This window comes from Poeciliopsis prolifica, unplaced genomic scaffold (assembly GCF_027474105.1).
Source record: "Poeciliopsis prolifica strain line A6 unplaced genomic scaffold, Auburn_PproV2 SCAFFOLD012, whole genome shotgun sequence".
Classification (NCBI taxonomy): domain Eukaryota; kingdom Metazoa; phylum Chordata; class Actinopteri; order Cyprinodontiformes; family Poeciliidae; genus Poeciliopsis; species Poeciliopsis prolifica.
The window spans coordinates 11,157,597-11,178,971 of NW_026562387.1; the positions used below are offsets into that span (position 1 = coordinate 11,157,597).

At 37.3% G+C, this 21,375-nt stretch overlaps 2 protein-coding genes across 3 annotated transcripts; both read left to right on the plus strand.

Annotated features, from left to right (window-relative positions):
* Positions 1-686: 686 nt before the first annotated feature.
* On the plus strand, positions 687-4,033 carry LOC129364809 (uncharacterized). The gene is made up of 8 exons (XM_055037695.1): positions 687-766; positions 1,008-1,120; positions 1,275-1,419; positions 1,548-1,661; positions 1,764-1,908; positions 2,710-2,858; positions 2,938-3,077; positions 3,590-4,033. The coding sequence occupies exons 2-8, from the start codon at positions 1,021-1,023 to the stop codon at positions 3,739-3,741; spliced, it is 945 nt and encodes a 314-aa protein (XP_054893670.1). The 5' UTR covers positions 687-766; positions 1,008-1,020; the 3' UTR covers positions 3,742-4,033.
* A 771-nt stretch (positions 4,034-4,804) lies between these two features.
* On the plus strand, positions 4,805-14,057 carry si:ch211-161h7.4 (protein IWS1 homolog). Of its 2 annotated transcripts, none has more exons than XM_055037920.1 (16): positions 4,805-4,908; positions 6,061-6,104; positions 6,599-6,663; positions 6,746-6,882; positions 7,282-7,339; positions 7,522-7,729; positions 7,844-7,930; positions 8,148-8,330; positions 8,461-9,104; positions 9,344-9,838; positions 10,170-10,752; positions 10,830-10,894; positions 12,239-12,379; positions 12,499-12,659; positions 12,749-12,839; positions 13,712-14,057. In XM_055037920.1, exons 3-16 carry the CDS (start codon positions 6,648-6,650, stop codon positions 13,792-13,794), a joined length of 2,952 nt encoding a protein of 983 aa, XP_054893895.1. In that variant the 5' UTR covers positions 4,805-4,908; positions 6,061-6,104; positions 6,599-6,647; the 3' UTR covers positions 13,795-14,057. The 2 variants fall into 2 exon arrangements, with proteins under 2 accessions (XP_054893895.1, XP_054893894.1); XM_055037919.1 differs by lacking the exon at positions 4,805-4,908 and adding an exon at positions 4,923-5,315.
* Positions 14,058-21,375: the final 7,318 nt, after the last annotated feature.

Genomic DNA, 21,375 nt, shown 5'->3' on the forward strand with positions numbered 1-21,375 from the left:
AGATGACTTTGTGCTGAGTTGCTGTGACCTTCACATTTACCAGAAGTTGCTACTCTTCACCTATGTTGAAATTAAAGCAACAGAAATAAGCAAAAACATTTATTGTATTGATTATAAAATATATACACATTGAAAAGCTTAAGTGCCAATTTTAAACACTTCAGCTGATTATAGTTTTGTATGAGAATAGAATCCTTTCCACTTTTGAGCCTCTCTGATCTCATTCATATGTGCGTTACTTTTGTCGTTTTTTTTTTTTGTAGATTTAAATATTTATGGGTTTCTCAGAGTACAAAGCCAAAAGTTAAAGAAATCCTTTATCGAAAAGTATATTTGCCAAAACATTCCTTGCAGTAAGCACGGCAGCAGTGCACACACCACATGTGATATAAGAAAGAATGACTTATTTGTTAAATGATGTCATCTGATATATCAAAAACTACAAGCACAGTTTCAAATATCTGGTTGCTTGGTTTGTCTGTTAATCATAAACCAAAGATTAGTAATAAAAAAAAAAACACCATCATTTTAATAAAGGAGGAATGTGCAATATTTATGTGTGCATCGTCTAAAAATAACTGGACCCTCCACACCAAGCCGAAAGTGCCTGTAAGATAAGAGCTGCACGTGACCCTCAGGTGGGTCATAAATGTTTCTCTTACCTAACTGTAAACTTCTATATAACAGGCCGATCCCGGTCAGTGCTCAGCATTCACTCATTCTCTTCACACCAGTGACTTGGTGGACATCAGAAGGAGCAAACGAGGTACGCTATAGACTATGTATATGTGGACTTTGTTCTCAGTCACATTGCCAGTTTTTTATTGACTTCCATAAAATGGAGCCGACATCACAACACAAGAATGTATATTTAATATTATATAAGTTGTTTCAAAGCTAAAATGTAAATCTTTGTTTATTATCTAACTTAAAAAAAAACTTAATAGTGTTTTTTCCTAACACTATTTTCATACTTTAAAAAATAAAGTTGTCAATTTTGTCAATAGTGTGATTGCAGCAATGGGGAAGCACAACTATGGGCGACTTGCTGCCATAATAATATCTGTTGCCGTCTACGCAATAAGTCTGGTGTTCAACGGGCTTTCTGTGGTCGGAGTTGGTGAGTTGAATTATATATTCTATCTCTTCTGTTAAGATTGTTTTCTCTGTAAGTCTTAAATTCTCACTGCAGGATAATAAACACAAATATCAGTTCAATATGGACGTTTCTCTTGAGTTTGAATCAGCAGTTGCATCTTTCCTCTCTTACGTAGGTCCCTATACTACAACTACAGGCAATGTGTCGGCTGTGTACGACACAGAGCTCACTCCTTCAGGCTGGACCTTCAACATCTGGAGCGTCATCTACATCTGGCTGTCTGCAATGATCGTTTACATCGTTTCTGGTCTTTTCAGAAGGTAGCAGGGACATTCTGTGTTTATTTTTGCTTTTAAAGATGACGTAATGAGTTTAAACAATGGCTCTGCAATGCTAACAAAAGTAAAAGTGACTTAAAGACTGTCCCATTTGTTTTTTTTTTCTGCAGGAATGGGTATGGATATGTCTACTGCAGCCCTGCAGTGTTGCCCTATGGATTCTTCATCAGCTGGTGTCTCAATCAAGGATTCAACATTTCTTGGCTTCTTGTTTGGGACAGAGGGTAAGACCCTTCTCTAAAAGCTTCAGTTTGTTTTTGTAACAATCTCAACTAAGTCACAAAGCAAGCAGTTTGAGTGTTTAAATTTGTGTTTTCTGTTTTAAGACTGATGATTCCTGCGCTCATCTTCCTCATCCTGCTTATCTGTACAAACTACTCCATGGTTGGCTTCATCTGTCACGGGCTTCACATTTATGGACCCTGGCTCAATAAGTACAACAAAGTAGATCTGTGGCTCATTCGCATGTTGGTAAGTGATTGTAACAGTCCAAGACAGAAGCAAACTAAGCAGGTGCTTAAAGTTCCAAATAGAACTACAGTATCACTAAAATAAGGTTTAATGTTCACGAAACACACAAAATGAAAGAAGCATTATGTTTGACATTACTCTTCAGCTAAGGAGCAAGAACCATAAATGCAATAACTATAATAAAAGATTAGCATCAGCTAAATTTTTATTCTAGAATTTCTTTTAACAATCTACAGTTCAGAAGTTTACTTACATTTCTATCTGGCTTCTCACTCAGCGAGTCACCTTTCAGCCATTATCAGAACATGATTCACATAACTGTGGATAATGACCCTCGATTACCAGGCAGTATTGCCATAACTTTGGTTGATACAAATATTTTTGCACCAAAACATGTGTAGCTCTGCTTCACTGAACCTTTTTTCTTTAGGTAAATCATTTCCATAATGCTTTTTTTTATTGTTTAAGGCTTTTGAAAATCTAACCTAAGGATGAACCAGACTTGTGCAATTTTCTTTAAGTCATAGCAATCAGTGTATGAAAGCTACAAAATCTGGAAAAATGTAATGTACTATATTATTTGTGATGCTAGAACGCAAAAACATTTAAGCAATGATTACAAATAATATCAGCTGAGCTGCAATTAACAATGGTAATTAGAGGGTGCCAAAAATTTGAGTTTATTAAGGGGCCAAACCAAGTCTGGGTAGGCATGATTGGATTTTATTTTACAGAAATGAAAAATAAAACAAGGCAAAAAAAACCCTTACATTTTGAAACTCATTGCATCTTTATCTGCAGGTTCTCAATGGTGTGATGATATACACAACATGGACGACCATTGCAACGCTCCTCAACCTGACTATTGTGCTGAAGTATGAGGCCAACATGTCCACAGCAGACTCTGCCACCCTGTCATACTCTCTGTTGTCTGTGGTGCTGCTTGTGTGGTGAGTGGTATTTCATTAAGTAATGTACATCTTGGGAAGAAAAATGATAACATAAGCTTTACATTCAATGCCTTTCCAGGTTCGTTGTGGAAAACTTTGTTCTGGACAAACATATGCGGTATGTTTTCATTCCTTACGTCGTTGTGATCTGGGCTCTGTCTGGAAACATGGACAAGAATTATGATACCTCCTCACCCAGCCGCAATGGCATCTTCATTGGTAAGAAAAATGGAACTGTAGATGTTTTATATGTAAATAATATGAGAACGTCAGTAATACTAAATTGCCTAAAGCAAATGTGATACAAGAAATATTTTTTTAGACTACCGGTTTTTGATATGGGCCAGGAACAGCTTCCAGGAATACCAAGGGGGAGAAAAAGAAGGAAGGAGGCTCAGGGGGGAATGGGTAGACAACCAGAAAGAAAAATAAACTTATCAGTTAGTGTCATCCTGATTATGTTTTTGTTTGCCTCTGCAGTCAGTGTGCAGTTGGCCCCTCCCCGCTACTTGCTGCTGAGAATGAGGACACCATGTCCTTTGAGAGGGACTGTGCAGTTTTATTCTACCACAGAATCTCTCACTTCATAAAAGATAAATATAAACCTAGAACAAAACACACTGAATAAACTAAGGCAAGATCTAAGTGAAGAAACAACAAAGAAGTAATCAAAACAGAAACCAAAATGATTCCCAAAGTTGAACACTACCTAATGGATTGTCTTCTTGCAGCTGTCCTGCTGGCTGTGTCCAGTGTGCTGTTTGCCATCCGGATTGCTTTAATAGTTTGGAGACACATCAAGCATCCACTGTATGAAGACACAGGTCCCAAAGCCCTGGAGATCTCCGAAATAGCTGAGAAGCAGAAAAAAATATTTCGTTGAGAACTCTTGTGTATACCAAGCAAACAAAGCTGCCTTTTCTATTTAAACTACATATTTTTCTGTATATTCTGACACATTATCTTTCACTGCAGAATAATTTTGCTACTATGCTTTTGACTGCCTGAGCCATAAAACTCTTATGGTTGTTGCCTCAAATTTAGATAAGACTTTGATAGAAACACCGTGATTACATTATAACTACAGCAGTTCAAATCAGAAATGTACATTTAAATGTGATTTTTTTTTCTGTATCACGTTTTGTTGGGTGCTTAAATAAAACCTATATTTCAAACCCCGGTATTGTTATTTTTGCACGTTTACATTGTTTCATACTTGAAATATTTTGTTTAAAGAATTTAAATTGAAGAGTGAAAAAATTAATCTCTCAACTAAAGTAACATGTAATGGCTTTGTGCTTTTAGGTCAGTTAACATAATTTCAGGAGTTTTATGGTGTTACATAGTTTTCAATGCAGACCTACTTCCTGGAATAAAAGATAAGTTTATTTTTATTGTTTTTATTCCCAGTGGGATGTTATGCCATTTTTCTTCTAGACAGTTTTTAATATTATATTAATTCAGTCATTAGCTAAAATAAAAAGGCTACATCTTTTATTTTGTAAGTCTTTTGCAAACTTCGGAAGATAAACATAAACTGAAACGTATTCAGGTTCTGAGTATATACATAAATTATTAGATCTTAAAGCGAAACGACAACCGGAAGTAAACATTACATGCAAACTATTGCTTTTTATTTACATTTTTCTGCACAATAAAATGTTTAGTCATATATTCAATGAAACGAACACGCAAAGCGCAAGGGATTTTAGATATTCATATCTAAAATGCATAACAGGAACAATAAAGCACACATCAAAAATGCAGTAAAAACTGAATAAGCACTTGAGTATTCATTACATAATGTTTTGTAACCCATAACACGGACATGTAGCGAAAACGACTCCTTCCACACAAACGACAAACTGCTGTGTACCATATCAATCAACAGGGGGCAGTAAGTCAGACAATCAATGTGTAGTAGAAGAAGAACATTTTGTGTTCTAAACCCCGAATGAAGTCCTCCAGGCTACATATCTCACAAACGAGTCATAGATATAGTCAAACTATAGAAATACATTCTGAAAGTTTATAAGTAGGGTTAAGGCAGGTAAGATGTTCCTAAAGTATAATTTGAGAAGATAAACTGGATGTTAAAGTGAATAGGATTTCCAACACCGTTACCTGTAAGACCTAATGCAGGGTAAAGAAGTGTGGATGACTGCGCGGGGTATTTACAAATATTCGACAGCGCCATTTTTTTGTGGGACTGCTTATTCGAGTGAAAAAAGTTGATAAAATACTTATTTCACTTGCTTAGGGTTATTAATCTAATAGATTGCCGCTTGAGTGGCTCATTAGAACATACATAGCGGATTAAATAAAAAAAAACAAAAAACAGTTGGACTCGAAATGAAAGCTACCGTTAGCTGTTAACCTGCACATCGACAGATGTCGGAAACGTCGTCGCATTTTAAAACACAGACAAAAAAAATGGAGTCAAAATATCCGACTTTGGTGAGTAATGGCTTGTTTCCATGGTCTTTTTGTGTCTTCATCGCCTATCCGCAGAAGGAGTGCTCCAAACTATCATGGGTCTGCTCTAATCCCAGCTGTGACAGTAGTAGCTAACGAATGTAATGTTATGAATTTTCAATACCTCTCTGTGACTGTTTGGTTAAAACAGCAAAACTGTAGTAATTACATTCTAAATCTACCCGATGTGGAACCAGACCGTTTCTGTCATATTCAATGATTTAATTACTTTCATTGATATTTCAGTGATGTTGAGAGCTCTCATGCTATGTATGCTTTCTTTAAATATGTTTGTGGTTGTAGTAATGAGAATCAAAGCTCAATCATGTGATTGAAGTAAAGTAATCTGCAGAAGTAGGATATTTTGAATACAGGTTGCTGTATTAAAATTCAGGTTGCACTTCTCAGGTTTTTATTTGTTAAAAGTGCAACCGAAAAGCATGCATCATTCTTATTCCACAGCAAAATTGTGCTCCATCTTCTTTAGCTATGTGTGATTTAATTCCAATGAAATACCTTGAGGTTTGTGGTTGTGTTGTGATTTCTAAAGTCGGTGTAAATATTTCCTCCAGTGTACGCTGGGTCAAATGATTGGATTCATTTTTAGGATTCTTTATTGCCTGACTGGTATAAATGGTATATTATTTGCTGGTCTTATAACCTTTTTGTAAATAAACAATTTTGTAGTAGTTATTGTTGAAAACTGATGGACTTTTTCTGTTTTCAGAGGAGACCCAGGAGGAAACTGTGTTACATTACAGAGAAGAAAAGGTATGCTTCTGGTTATGTAATCGACCAATTGTGGAATTTGTTCTTGAAGGTCTCTTGATCATTGTAGTCTCATGTAACTAATCAACATTTACATTCAGGAAGCATTGATCACAACTGACTTATCTGTTTAGGTTAGACATATTTACATTATGAATAGGATTCTGTCTCGATGGATCTTTCAGGATAACTTTCTTGAATGAATTTTCACAAGCTGTGATTAAAAAAATAGATATGTGACATGTTTTCCTCTGTAAAAGTTTAGCTGTGTATCACTACTTAAACTTCTTATATTAAATGTATCAAAAGATTTTATACAATGACAAATGCAACAAAGAAGTCTCCAAGTCTCCTTGGAAGAATGAATGAATTTCTTTGGATTTTTATTCATTGAAAGTAAAAAAAACTTAAATCAAGCACATTTATTGGTAACTTCTCTTGTAAATTTTTTTTTTTTGGACATGATTTTGAACTTTTCCCTGAACTTTCTGTTACAGTTTGGCCAATCAATGGGTAGAGTCATTCACATACGAGGACGTTGACAAGATGTTTGATGACATAGGTGACTGCTCACCGTTTTATACTTTTGTCATTGTGTTTAGATATTTAAGCCTGTGCAATAATTAGCTTCTTTTTTTTCACAGATGTGTGTGTACATGAACCACACCCACCATCTGTTTTGTTTCAGAGTTCTGGCTCTGGGACAAACTACAGTGAAGAATCTATGTCTCCAGTCTCACAAGAAAAACACTCAGCTGAAGAAATGTCCTTGTACCATGAGGTTAGTACAGTCATGATTTTAGAGGGTGTAGAACTGGGGTTGGCAATCCTGTCCTGTAACTCTTAGATGTCTCCCTGGTCCAACACACTTGAATCCAAAAGCTCAATCACCTCCCAAGTGCAGTCAAGTTTTCCAGAGTCCTGATGACCTCATAATTTTACTCCGGTGTGTTAAAGTAGAGAAACATCTAAAATTTGCATGCCTCCAGGCCTCGAGATCGGCCCTCGAGGCCTGGAGTTGCCCACCCCAGGTGTAGAAAATAATAAAATAGATCCTGATAGTTTAGTTTTTTGATGTATAGACTCAGCACCAGGATGTTTGTTTAGGCTTTATGCACTTGACTTGAATTTACACCATTTAGCTTTAAAAAATTTATTTTTATTTTTTATTTCTATTTAGGCTCCGAATGGACATGTTGAGATTCCTGCAAGCTCACCAATACTTAATCTGGACACTGGTAAGATGTTCATCTAATAAACAACAATAGGTGTCAGGAGTGATTCATAATTACACCAAACATCATAAACTAGTAATAAATGGAAGACATTAAATATTTCTAAAGTCTTTGTTTATGTTTTATCGTCATGTTTCTTTTTTTTTTTCTTTTAATAATGTAGAGCTCTTATGTTTCATTTGCAGATCCGGGTTTCCCGTTTGAAGTACACAGGCCGATTAAGACGTCTAGTCCCATAGAACATAATCCAGGGAAAAAGACCACTGAGAATCTGGAGGAGGATGATGATGTTGTGACCCAGATTCCATTTAACAGTGAAGAGAAAACAGAAGAACCTGAAGCGGACCCCGTTCCCATCCAGAAACCAGAGTGCAATGGACAAGTAGCTGAGGAGTACGAGCTTTTTGTTTTATTTTCTTCTAGAAAAACCCTATTGAGATAAATGAAGGGTTTTTATTTGTTACTTTTTTGTGTTTATTCATTTGTTTTCATTATTTTTATGTATAGGACTGATGATTGGGAACTGCAGTCACCTTCAACCAGGATTGTCCTGACCAAATTGTCCAGTCACAGAGCAGTGGTCCAGAATCCAAGGTAAGCTTTTTTTTCTGAATACTTAGCTATTTCCCAAATAATTTAGTAATTACATGCTGAAATATGTTAACTATCTACATAGCACTGACATGGCTATATTTTGGTTTATTTTTTCCCACATTACGAGTCAAAAAGTAATTCTGCATCAAGATATTGTGTCATCATTAACCATTTTTTGTGAACCAATTGAGTATTTTCTGTCTTGTGTGTTGTACAGCAATGGTGAAAAGATGAAGGATTCAATTCAAAAAGTCAGAATAGAGCCTGAAGTTGCTTCTTCTACCAAAAAGTCCAGCTTGGACTCCACTCGTCCACCTGCAGAACCGTCTTCACATGTGAGAAAGGACATGACTGATTTCCTGAAGATGATCCAGCTGGCGAGAAAATCCAAACCATCATGGTAAACTGAGTTAGAAACACATCTTAATAATCTATTTTAGTAGATTAATGTTGCAAACAAACCTTTAGGGCTATTTAAATGTATTGTTTTTCATTTTACAAATAAATGACACTCTTGTGTGCTTTTTAAGTTCCAAGAAAACTTCAGTCAAAGCACAGCCTCGTCCTCCTCACCCTCCAGAGCCAGAGGATGATTTTCTGATTCTAGAAGATGATTCACCGCTTTGGTTTTCCATTCCAAATAAAAGTGGCTTGAGTAAGAAAGAGAGGCTGAGCAAGAACTCCAGTGCTGATGATAAAGAGAGCTCAACAGACAAGGGGACAAAGGAAGGTCCCATCGATGTTTCACAGAAACACAAGAAAGGCGAAATAGCCAACAGCAAACTGAACAGTCAGGCTGTCAATCAAAGAACGAAGAAGAAGAAAGGGAAAGAGAAAAACCATGACGTGGCGGAGTCTGATGATAACAGAGGAGATTTCCTTAATCACCCAGATCTTCCTGCAGACGACTTTGTTGAGCAGGAAAAACCAAACAAGAAAAAACGACAAAAGAAAGTTCCATCAGAACAGACAGACCAGCCGGAACATCAACCCAAAGGAAAAAAAATTGTGGAAACGGAAAAAGAACCTGCCCGGAGTTTAAAAGGTTCGACAAACTCATTAAATGAGCAGAGAAGGCAGACCAAAAGATGTGAAGATGTGCAGGAGACGGGGCCTGATGATGTTTTTAGAGAAGAACATCAGGAGCAAATCGTTCAGGAGGCAGCAGAAACGGGTGAGGGCATCATCTCAGCTGGCGTTGAATTTTCTGAAACTGATTGTTTGGTTAGTTTTTCTGTGTTTATGGTTTACTCATTTTAAATAGTAAATCATTCTGCTAATCTTTGATATTAATACTTAATCTAGGCTATTGTGCGTTTAGAATGCATCATTCTAAACCCTTTTGTCTTGTTCCCAAGCAGTAACAAGACAACATGTCGAGGTGTTTATTGACGTTTCTTTGCTACTTTGCAGACAAAGACAAAAAGTCTAAAGCAAACAGAGAGGTCAAGCAAGACAAGAAGTCAGCTGCATCCTCAAGCAGTTCGTCTGTAGAGGGCCAGGTTTCCCGAAAGAGAAAGAAGCAGCAGCCTGGAGATTGGTGGGTGAGCTCCCCTGCGAATCCAGAGCAAGCAGAACCCCCCCAACCCCTCAAAAAGTCCAAACTGAAGAGCAAAGAGCCCAGCACCGCTGTACCTTTGACTATTAAGAACAAGAAAGACAAAGCGCCAGCAAGGAAAAACTCTAAAGAGCCCACAAAGTCATCCAGTGATGACACCAATGAAGTTAAGGAGAGTAAAAGGAAACCGCCCAAAAGGAGAAACGCAAGAGACGTGAAGAAAAAGGAAACGGCAGAAAAACTCTGTAGAGCTGTGGCAGAGCTGGAGGAGCAGCAGATCCCTGATCAACAGCTGGATGAGGATTCGAGCCCCTTGGTCTTTTCAATGAGAGACCAAAGCCTCAACTCACGTAAGATCCCAAGAGCTGGAATGTCCTCAGAGCCTTAACATCAACAACTGCTATAAATACTGACTGATAGGCAGATTCTAAATCTCTACTATTTCCTCTGCTACACTAGAAGCCAACTTTGCATTGTGTTGTTTTTTTCACTTGTAAAAGCTGGAGTAATTTATGTTCCAGCTTAATTCAAAAGCTGCCAGAAATATCAAAGTTGTATATTTGAAAATCAACTCAGCTTTATCCTATTTAGTTCACTGCATGCTAGTTTGACTTTGGAAACAGTAGTGGATTTCAAGTGTCCTAAAACTGTAAATAACTGTTGAATGTACTTTTGTTGTAGGAGGTGAGCTGTTTCAAAAAGTCTATCATCACACCTCCTCGCATGCATCTCGGACATGTCAGCAAAAGGAGCAGCTGAGGGAAACCGAACCAACAAAACGTAGGAGGAAGCCACCCAATGATTGGTGGGCAGTTCCCAAGGCCGATGATTTGGAAACCATCGACTCGCAGCCTCGGCAGCCTCCTCTAAATGACCCCAAACCTCCAAAGAAGTGGGAGAAACAGCCAAAGCAGTCACCATTCAGACTCAGCGCTCCCAAAAACGGCAATGTTGCGTCAAAAACACCAGGGGGAGCTCCAGAGGCTCCTGTGAAGCCTCTGTCTGCTCCAAAGATTGTCAAAGACTCTCTGGCAACATTTAAAGACGCTTTAGTCGTGGAGCCCCCCTCTGCGGTCACCAACAGACATGTGAATCGTTGTGAAATGCGTAACGTCACGTCCCAGCCTTCAGAGGAGAGCGTTGATACAGGCCTTATAACAGGCAGCAGGCCTGATGCAGACATGCACAGTGGGGTGGATGTGGATGAATGCACACAGCCCGATCAGGGGGTCTCACTGGACAGACGGCGTCAGGCAGAGGACTCGTAAGGAAAAACCTAAATTACTCAATCTGACTTTACTGTCACCCCGGGTTTGTTGTGACTGTCTGTTTTTTTTACAGGTTAAGAGTCCTCAAAAGTGGACCGTGCTCCATGATTGACCTGGAAAAGTATGATGATGACGCGAGTATGTTTACATCTTATCTACTATCAGAGCAATAATTAAAAAGTTTAAAACAATTGGAGCTATTTAGGTAAACCGACTTTGTCTTGACCAATTAGGAGAATAGTTCAAAGATCGATTTATGCAGAACTGAAGCAGAGTGGTATATTTGAGTCACAGAGCCACTCCACAACTGCGATAATTCAGTAAAAAGTCTTTATTTCATTCCAACACAAACAGAAGCATCGAGTTTTCTAAATTCTACTGGGTTGAATGAGACTTGTTTGTTTGAGATTTTCAGCAATAAACCCTTTTGCATTAAATAAGGGATGAAAAAGCCTGGAAAAAAACACCTATTTTCTCCTAAAGTACAGTGGAGAATCTAGCATGCTATGAGGCTGTTTTCTTTTCAAATGACTCGTCAATCTTGTCAGAATACATGGTATTATGAACTCTTTAAAATTTCTGTCTGTTTCAGATAAATTCTGCTGATCTTAGTTAAAAAACATATATACCCCAATCATGTCAGAAATGATTAAAAGGGCTGAAAAATAACATTTCATGGATCTATATATTGTAGAAAACCCATTGAGTGAGCTTCAGAGAAAGACACAATACTACCCAACTAAAGATGGATTTTTTTTCAATATTTTCAGAAATGATTTCCATATTGATGAAAGAGTCATTTATTTAATGCTTTTTGCACATATTTAATTGCGGTGGAATACTGAATGCAACACAAATGGCATGAAATGAGATCTCCAGAATGATAACATCTTTGACGGCTCCTCAGAGCGAAAGCTAGAGACATAGGTATTTATGAAAAGGTAAATTATTTAATTGTTAAAAAATAAAAAAAAAACTTCGCCTGATCGACCTATGCCAGAGATATGAGGATTTCATCAGGAATTATGGGGGAAATTATCTGGTGAAAGGATGCAAAAATACTCTACCTTTAATTCAGATTTCAGTGAAACCTTTTTGGTCCACATCTCAGGTTGTACCTCTCTACTGCAGAGATTGGGAAGATTACGTTCTCCGCTGGCTCAGTGGAAAGCAGTGGTTTGGCGTTGAATTAATCAGACACTTCACCACATTTCACTGTCACTCTTGTCGGGCTAAAAATGTGGGCGTCCACACTGCAATATTTACACTGAGTCCCTGCAGCTCCTGAGGGAAATTAAAAATGCAGGACCTGGGGTTTTGACTCCGGAGTGTGTTGCTCACATCGACAAGTTTCGCCGCTAATGTTCTTCCATTAACCTCACTTCCATCGAATGCTACGGCTTCCGAAAAGACATTTTCCTGACTAATTGCCGTCTGTGTTCCAAATGTTTTTCTTATATCTCATTTCCTTGCGTGTTCCAGATCTGCTGTCATCCAGGGTCCGCGCCGTGCTTTCTGTGTCAGATTTTTGTGCCTCCCCTCTCAAGCCCCTGACCTTACAGTCAAAGGACAAGGAAAACATCACCGAATGGTTCCGGAGCCTCTGGGCTGTGGAGGCTGACGGTGAGAACATCTTGTGACGTAATGGTTACTATTTAGGAACTAAATACAGGTTTCATTCATCCTCTATCATGTGTTGGGACAAAATTTGACATATGGTTTCATGCGTATTCCTGCTGCAGGTGATGCTACAATCACTCCTGACCAGTTTCAGTGGTACTTCTACCAAAACTGTGCCTTGGGTATCCAGGAGGATTTCGCCAGCAGCTCCTTCTGCGCTGGAAAGCTGCTGATGGGCTCCTACACGAAGAAACCCCTCTGGGTGGATCACAGTGCAACAACTGTCAGTGCACTTCCTCCTCACCTGCCCACCTTCGAGAATATAAGGCCCCTTATTTCTAATTTCTTTTATTTTTTTTTTGTCTTTTAAAGATTTTTAACTTGTTAACAAGCTCGGTGAAGGTAACTGTGGATGGCAGCGTTTCTCACTACAGCTCTGGACAAGCTTTTGTGGTGGAGTGTGGTAAGAATAACTATTTCGTCACTTTCGCAGAATTAAGGCACAAATAAAGTTCTTCTCTTTATAACTGTGTAACCAAATTGGGACATTGTGTTTTTGGACAATAAAAATACTAAAATTTAGTTTTAGGAGTACTAAGAGATGGAAGAAAAACCGCCTCAGGTTTTCTGTAAATGTCAAAAATCAAAATATTTTGACGACTAAATGAAGACGCGCCCACTTTTTTCTCCTGTTAGTATGGGTAAAACGACTAAGACATATCACCAAAATGCTAAATCTCCAAAACAACCCTAAAATATAGAACCTAAAACTGGCTGTTGCTTTTGTTGATATGAAACTTTATAGTCTGAACAAAGAGAAAAAATGCACAAGTTTAAGGAAACCTTCGCTCTCAGAAAAACCTGAGGATCAGACTAAAGTTTGCCAGAAAGATCATAGATAAAGACCAGAATGTCTGGAATAATGTTCATTTAACAAATTAGTCTAAAATTTAATTAACAAGGTAGAGGAGATGTGTGGCATAAACCAAATACAACATTCCAAAAAAATAACTTGATACCACTTGATTAGCATGGAGGTGGACAGCTGCAGGAAGCATCTTTCAGAAGATGTTTCTACCAAACGGAAATTACACTAACTACTAAAGATAATATTACACATTATCCTTTTATTCAATCAGTAAAACAGGATTCATTACAGCGTTTACCTGCAGTTAAATTACTTAATTAAGTATAGATAAAAATCAAATTAGGTGTCAATATATTAATATTTCTATGTAAAATAAATATTTAATAGTTGTCTTGAGTGTTCACCTTCCTGTATGGCTTCATTCAGTTTTTTAGCTGATATTTTTTGCATAACTCTTATTCTTGCAGGTCGAGCCTACAGCATCCAAAACGTCAACGCACAGCCGGCTGTTCTGTACTTCACCAGGATGTTGGCAGAGAGTTTGGACTGAAGACGATACTGTGATACAGTTTTAATAAAAACTCCAAATGTCTGTGTGTGCTGTAAAAAAAAAAAAAAAAAAAAGAAGAAGAAAAAAAGCTTGACGATTTGATTTAATTTAATTTAAAAATGAGAGCTGTAAATACCAAGTTTGTTGAAAAACATTTACCGGAAAACTGAGGCAAGATTTTTTTTAAAAACACATAGCAGTTTGTTAGATTCTACAAAAACAAAAAAGACAAAATTGTAAATAAAGTAGTGTTCACTTTGGAATGCTTTGCCAATTATTTTTTCATTTTTCCAATGGTTTTACATGTGCTTCCTTTAGTTAAATATAAGATAGAACTTCAAGCTTTTGACATGTTATTAATTGAAACAATTAAATCATGTGTTTTCATTATGAGTTTTATATTTACTACTAAGAGTAATAATGCCAACACCACTTTATTCTTTATAATTTTGTATTTTCTCAACATTTTTAGTGACAGAAACTAACACTGTACAAAAAAATGAAAAATAAAGAAATAGCTATGAAACCATTATGGTTGAAAAATATTTGTATATTTGAAGAAACATTTACTTCCATTTGGAGTCCAAATTTTTTTAAAAATGAATAACGATTTAATATTCTATTATCTGTCTTCTGTTGACCACTTATATTTATCTTTAAAATACTTTCCCACTCCTAGCTTCATATAACAAAAGGATTGTCTGGCTGGATTCATCAGTAATAAGTCAAAGATCTATGGAAATGTAACATTTTATCCTACATAAAAAAAAGCCAGTTTGCAGAAGTTAAAACAAAAATCCGATAGGAACAAAGCAACAAAAATGTATTCCTGCTAACGTCGCCAAGGTACAATTTAATTGATCTCTTTAAATTAAATGAATTTATGTGGAAAGGGATGAAATACATAAATAAGTTAAATGTGAGTTAGTTGACAGCTCAGTTTACATCCTGTGCTAACATAAAAAAAAGACACCATCCAGGAAAGAAAGAAATCCTCCAAAAAGTTTCATTTGACATCATTGTGGCTCTGTCATGTAGTCTTAGCTTGTGGACGCTTCCAGAGTTGCTCGTCTACTGACTTTACGGTGCTCTGCGTTGTTTGGAAGCCATAAGTCTTTTTACAGGCCCTCCTCGTCATCTCTGGCCCTAATCCCAGTAACATCTGTCCTCATTTTGTCCAGCCCTTCTCATAAAGAATTCTAACAAGTCCAGCTAGCAAACACCAGGACAGCTTATTTGTGGTTGATCATTTCTTTGTTGCTACAGTTCTCCTTGGCAATACATCTCGCATTTATTTTTGAAAACGGCTGCATTTGTAAGGAGAATGTGCTTGCCAGTTTTCACTCATCAAACATGTCATATCGTCTCTGCCAAGGGTAAACACCTTATTCTGTTAGTGACTCTTGTTTGTTGGATTAGATGATTACAGTTTGAAGTAACGAACCTGTTGGCAATTAAATTGTTTTTCATTTAGCAAACAGACAGCTCCGAAGAGAGCAGGTTTTTCATGGACGCAGATACATACTCAACTCTGCTGCTCAACCCATCAATGTGTTTTTCTTTCAAATATGGCACCATTTAAGGACAAGTAAGCTATTTTGTTTTTTTCTCCAGGGGAATAACATTTATTGCCAGGAAATGCTGAAACAAAGATAAACGATCAACCAAACATATTCCTATTTCTGCACAAATTTTTTTCAGATGGATCACAGATGCTGTAAAGTCACCCGACATTGGGTTCAAAAAGCTCTTTTCTGTTGCAAGTCGCTGCAGGAATGCAGCTAATGCTCAGTAAAAACAGGGGAAGTTATCATCTTACAGTTTAACTTTGAGCCAGCAAATTCTTTGACCCCATTAGGAGCTGCTTCACTATCTTAAAAGACATTATCTACAAAGGGACTTTTTCTGTTACATTTTTCCATTTAAATTTACTTCAGGGAGGTAAACTACGTTTCTGAAAGCGAATTTGATATTTTCTACCACTAAGCTGTTAAATATTTGAACAGAATAAGGAGTGCTTAGCAGCACAAATTTAGCTTAGCTTCTATCTGATCAAACTAGAACATAATGTTACTCTTTAAAAATCCTATTAATTTATTGTATAATTCATCTAACCATGCTTGGCTTCTCTGCAGAAACAGGATGAATTGTTAGTTAAGCAAATCAACATGCATGGCTCAACGACAGATTAAAGAAAGGGGGATTCTCTGCAGGGAAAGTCACAGTTTGATCGTTTTTGTGTTGTCTGATTTTCCTGCTCAGCTCTGGGTGGAACTCCGGCGGCTCGAGTCGCCGCAGGGCAGGATTTCATTCCACGAGTCAAAATCTGCTTTAACCACTGGAGAATTTTAATGATATTCCAAATCTATTGCACATCTCCACATCCAAATATCCTGTCTGTGTTACAGCATTGGTGCAGAGAAATGGACAAATGCGAATGTAAAGTAGGGTTGACTGAACCACTGGTGAAGGATTTTGTTTTCATTTTAACATAAGATGTTGGGCTCTCACTACAGCTTAAGCTTGTTTCATGTTGAGAAGTGGTATTTTATTCAGGTAGGAGAGTAAAAGCTTGTTGAGATAGGCGGCCTGCGTCTGAGTTAAGAAAACACTTGGACGCAAGTTAAATACCACGGGTGAAACTGGGACGGTGGTAGAAGAAATACAGATTCAGAAAAAGAAACAAGAAAACAGCATTATTGGCCTCTTCACAAACGACATGGTTGGATGGACAAATCCATTTCTGTAACATCACATATCCGGGAGAATGGTGGAAACAATCCCAACTCATCTGTTGCATTTTTAGGATGTGCCTGCTATTGTTCACAAAGAGGATTATATTTATAGTATTTTGATCATATGACAGGTTTTGCTCTTCTCATTCTGCCTCTGATCGACACAAGCTGCAAACAGTTTTTCACTGGATATATATAGATATAGATATATCTATATCTATATATATAATTTCTTTGTATATATCTATATATATAATTTCTTTGTATATATATATATATATATATGAATAAAGGATGATTTTTACTCAGCTGAGGACCTTTTTTAAAAAAGCTCATGTCTTTTGTCTTGGCAGCTTTTACAAGCTGCAAGTTTGCATTAAGTGAAAAGCATCCACAGACTAATGAATCTCAGAAAACCACCCCAAAACACAGCCTTCCCAGCATGCATTGCTACTTCCACTGCCGTCATTTAATGCATTTGACACAAGACTATCTAAAAGCTTAAGTACTTTTCTTATCCCCAGACACTGCAGCAAGGTCAGTTTTCTCTTGGGAGTTTATCTTCATGAAAATGAAAACATAATTTTGTTTCAAAGTGCAGTGACATCACTCTTGAATTATGAATAATCCTCTTTTAGCATTTGAACGAAGATGTAATGAAAGGTGAAAAGCACATGTATTTAGTCAACGTTAGCTACAAAACAGTCAAGCCTGTTGAAGAGAGCCACAACAACCTGTTGTATTGCTTTGACAAAGGCAGACAAACCCTTAATTTGATGATTTACCTTGTAAATAACTTATTTTGCATTGCTGCGCTGCACTGAGGCAGCCAGGGAAGATGCCAGAGAGAATCCTGGCTGCCAGTGGGCATATTTCACATTCACTGGGTAGAAACCTGAACGTATTTGTCAGCTCCGAGATTTCAAAGAACTGATCTCATCAATCCAAACAAAGACTAAACATTTCTCTGTGTGTTCCAGGATGAAGGATAATTTCCTTCCATTATTGTGGCTTTGAGTGTTTGTTTCCAGCAGGCGATTATGATAAAATTATTGTGTAGCTCTATGAATCCTACGCCTACAATCTAGGGTTTTCTTTCAGGTTCAGCCAAATCACAGGAAAGTATATTTTAATGTGTTCATTTGAGTGTTTTGTTGCACACTCGAGGAGACAGGACGATTAAAGGCTTTTTGGCAGAAGAAGGTATTTGTGTACAAAAATGTGTAACAATGGAAAATGCTGCCTGCTAGAGACCAACGCCTTCGATCTCTGACCTCCTCCTCCACTTACAAAAGGGCCGGCCCAAGGCATAAGTAAACTAAGCAAACAAAATCTGCTCCTCAGGGGAACAGATTTAAAAAAAATAATTTCTATGTCATTATAATATTAAAAACACAAAATTTCATTATTGAGTGATTTGTTTTTACAATAATATATATTTTATAATGTATGTAGAAATCATTTTATTGATTAAAGGAAAACAAATAAATTGCTCTTGGGCCCCCCTGGTGACCGCAGTCGGTACTGCATTCCTGCAAAGTGCATCCGAACGTCCAAAGCTCCGCTCAGAAGTTAAGTAAGCAAAACAATGTCTAGAAACAGATGCATCCATCAGGGAGGGAGAAAAGAAAGAGGAAGAACAGAAAAAAGGCAGAGATAAAGGTTTGTTTTAATGTGCCTTGGTGATGTAATGTAATGTAAAAGATTTATAAAACTACATTTCGCTTTGGGGCCCATGGATGCTTGGGCCGGCCCTGACTTACAGACTTGGACTGGCCCTGACTTACAGACTTGGGCTGTGTCTGTTCTGCATGCAGCCATGTTGAAAGAAGACGTTTATGAAAAATTCACTTACTATTTATAAATGGAAAGCACACAAGGATTTCACCTGGTGTTCTGTAAACACTTATGCAAAAGCAATGTTGAAGGACGCCGCACATTACATTGCAAAAACTTTGGTTCGCAACAACTTTGGAACATTTACTTTGCAAAATTAGATTCTTATTTATTTGTTATTTTCAGAATGTGCTCTGCTCATGATGGCAGTTTTACAAATATACATTTTCTAAATCCTGTTGGGTCTTTTTTTTAATCTGATTCCACTGTTATTAGACTACTTGTATGTTACATTGCTTTTCCAGTAAAGAAGTAGTTTACTCCCAATTTTCTCAGTCAATTTCCAGCCATCCGTTGTCTTCACCCACTTATGCTAGCAAGGTTGTGCAGTAGTGTTGCCTTTAGAGGGTCAGAGGCACTATACACCTTGTACAGATAACCAGTCAATTATAGTTATTGCAAACACTTTTTATGCCCTAAAAGTTCCAGCTCAGGAAAGTGTTGGCTTATCAAAGTGCCAGGGTGGATCATCCTGTTTTGCCTCAAGCAGAAAGGCACGGACAGAGTTCCAGCGACCCAAGGGATGAGCAAACGGTAGAGCTGTCTGCCTTATTCCCCTGGGCAGCCCTGATTTCTTCTTTTTCAAATCCTCATATTTTCAGGTGGATTTTGGCAAACTACTTTTGCTACATCCTAAAAAAAAACAAAAAAAAACAAAAAACAATCCATCCTCCAGCAGTTCCAGGGTATTTATCTGGCTCTGAAAGTTCACAATGCCAGTTATAGAAAAGCAGACACCAACATTTCAAATATGTCATCATTTAGTACTTTAGGATAAAGTGAATATGAAAAAAACCCAAAACTAAATGCACTTGAACCCCTATAATGTTCAGTTGGTAACAGTGATTCAACATGACACCACCCATTCTCAGTGAACATTTGATCAGATTAAAATTTTATTAGGTAACTTTTGATCATATTAATGTTTTGTCCGATTCACATTTTAAGGTTTAATAAATTTTTTTCCACTCAGACAATAGAAACCAATCCCACATGACAAGATGGGGATTCTCAGCATGAGTGCAGATGTAAATTAAGGCTAAATGTCTTGTTTTCTATCATTAGATTTTAAAGTGCATTACTTCTGAATAAATAAATCATGTCTTATCATTTCTATAGTGTTTTAAAATTTCAACAATGGTCCAAATCAGTCGTCTATTTTTAGTCAAACACTTGAAACCAAAGACATTAGCTACCACTGTTTGTTATTTGCCACCTCCAGTAGATGACTGTGGGTGTCAAAGGTTTTCAGATGTTACCCAGGTGTTTGGATCTTTCTATGTGTCACTGGTACCTAAATACTCAGTAGCTGTTTGTTTTAAAGCAAATCTTTATAACAATCAATAGTGAACACAGCTACAATTGTAATTGGCCAAAAGGTATTTACGTGGGTGCACGACAGCGCTGTTAGTAGAACTGTTGCCTTGCATCAAGAGGGTCCTGGGTTGGAACGGTGGGTCTTTCTGCATGCATGGGTTCTCCAACAGTCCAAAAACCTCAGTTGCTGGTTCAGTGTGTGTGTGTGTGTGTGTGCGTGTGTGTGTGTGTGTGTGTGCGCTTCTTTATTCTATGTCTCTGTGTTGTTCAGCGATGAAAGTTGAAGTCAGATCGTCTCTTCAAGCTTTATCTAGCAAATCTTTCTGCTGCCTGAAGAGGTTCTCACTTTCCATAGATACTGTACTCACTCGGTTTGTCTCTCCACTTTCAATTAAAAGTCTTGCTAACAGGAGCGGATCTTTTTACCTCGTTCTCACTCTTCACTCTCGGATGAAGCACTCTGCAGATGTCACATACCAGATCCCTCTGCAGCGTTGTGACTGGTTCCAATCACACCTGAAAACCACCTTCTGCCTTTTATTTTTTTTAAGAGATTGTGTAGGTCACATGTGTGCACCTACTCAAATATTTCTTTTCAAGGATGGGAAGAAAAACAGTAAACACTGTTGTGGAAGGAGGAGATGTTCAGCCTGGGCTGTGCACATTTTTCCGAGGAAATAGCTTGGAAGTAGAAAAAAAAAACATAATTATTTTTGACTGAAAAAAGGACCTTCAGGAGGAGTCAGTGTGTTTCATTTGAGCGCACAGAGAAAGTCAAGAAAGGCCGGACACGAACTATTCATTGTTGGCTGTGTTTCAAAGACTGCAGTGCAATGAATGGAGAGGTTGATACAGTGAAAAAACAAATGAACTTGCAGTTCAAACTATTTTTGTAAACAGGCAAAAACTAAAGAAAACGGAGGATAATTATTGCAGCTGAAGAACAATGACACAAAGTGTTTGATACATTAATTTGTTTTCCACAAGAACAAAAAAACACAATAATTTTCCATTACATTTTGTGAAAATTAGGCAGCAAAACAATAAGGCAATTATACATTTCTAAAATCCCATGAAAGGGATTTAGGATTCAAACATCTAATCTCAAATTACAATCGCAGGTGTATTTTGTATCCTGAAGCTAAAAGGGAGTATTTTTGCTTTTGTGTGAGGAAAACGCTTCAAAACCTTTTCCGCTGAAGGTTTAATGACACACTGCTTTGTGTTGATCTATCAGATTAAATCCCTACATATACAGTCAAGTATATAATTTCCGAGTGAATTTATTTCTCTAATAATAATTTCTGCTCTTCAGTGTGACAATTTCCTTCTTTCTCTCTTCTCAGCACTCAACAAAATCACACCCATACTCCATCTTCTATAATAATTGAGTCTTGGTCTCTTTTCTCCTCTGTCACAGTTATGATTGTCTTCATAAGTTACTCTCAAGAGGTTCAAAGCTGGAACCAGATTTCTCTTGTGAACAAAATACAATTAGAGCTCAAAGTAGTATTGAAAATGGTTTGGTTCTACAGGAGTGGAGAAAAAAACATCTTAAATTGACAGCAATTATCCTTTGACATCAAGTTTTGTTGCCTTAAACAATTATTGTAGGTTTTGAAAAGAAATCAAT

Excerpts from the sequence above, each read along its gene's own strand:
- LOC129364809 (XM_055037695.1), top strand. The coding sequence starts at position 1,021 with ATGGGGAAGCACAACTATGGGCGACTTGCTGCCATAATAATATCTGTT. Across the intron at positions 1,420-1,547 it reads GTTTCTGGTCTTTTCAGAAG|GAATGGGTATGGATATGTCT; the intron begins GTAGCAGGGACA and ends TTTTTTCTGCAG. Across the intron at positions 1,662-1,763 it reads CTTCTTGTTTGGGACAGAGG|ACTGATGATTCCTGCGCTCA; the intron begins GTAAGACCCTTC and ends TTCTGTTTTAAG.
- si:ch211-161h7.4 (XM_055037919.1), top strand. The coding sequence starts at position 5,250 with ATGTCGGAAACGTCGTCGCATTTTAAAACACAGACAAAAAAAATGGAG. Across the intron at positions 9,105-9,343 it reads TCAGGAGGCAGCAGAAACGG|ACAAAGACAAAAAGTCTAAA; the intron begins GTGAGGGCATCA and ends GCTACTTTGCAG. Across the intron at positions 12,840-13,711 it reads AGCTTTTGTGGTGGAGTGTG|GTCGAGCCTACAGCATCCAA; the intron begins GTAAGAATAACT and ends TTATTCTTGCAG.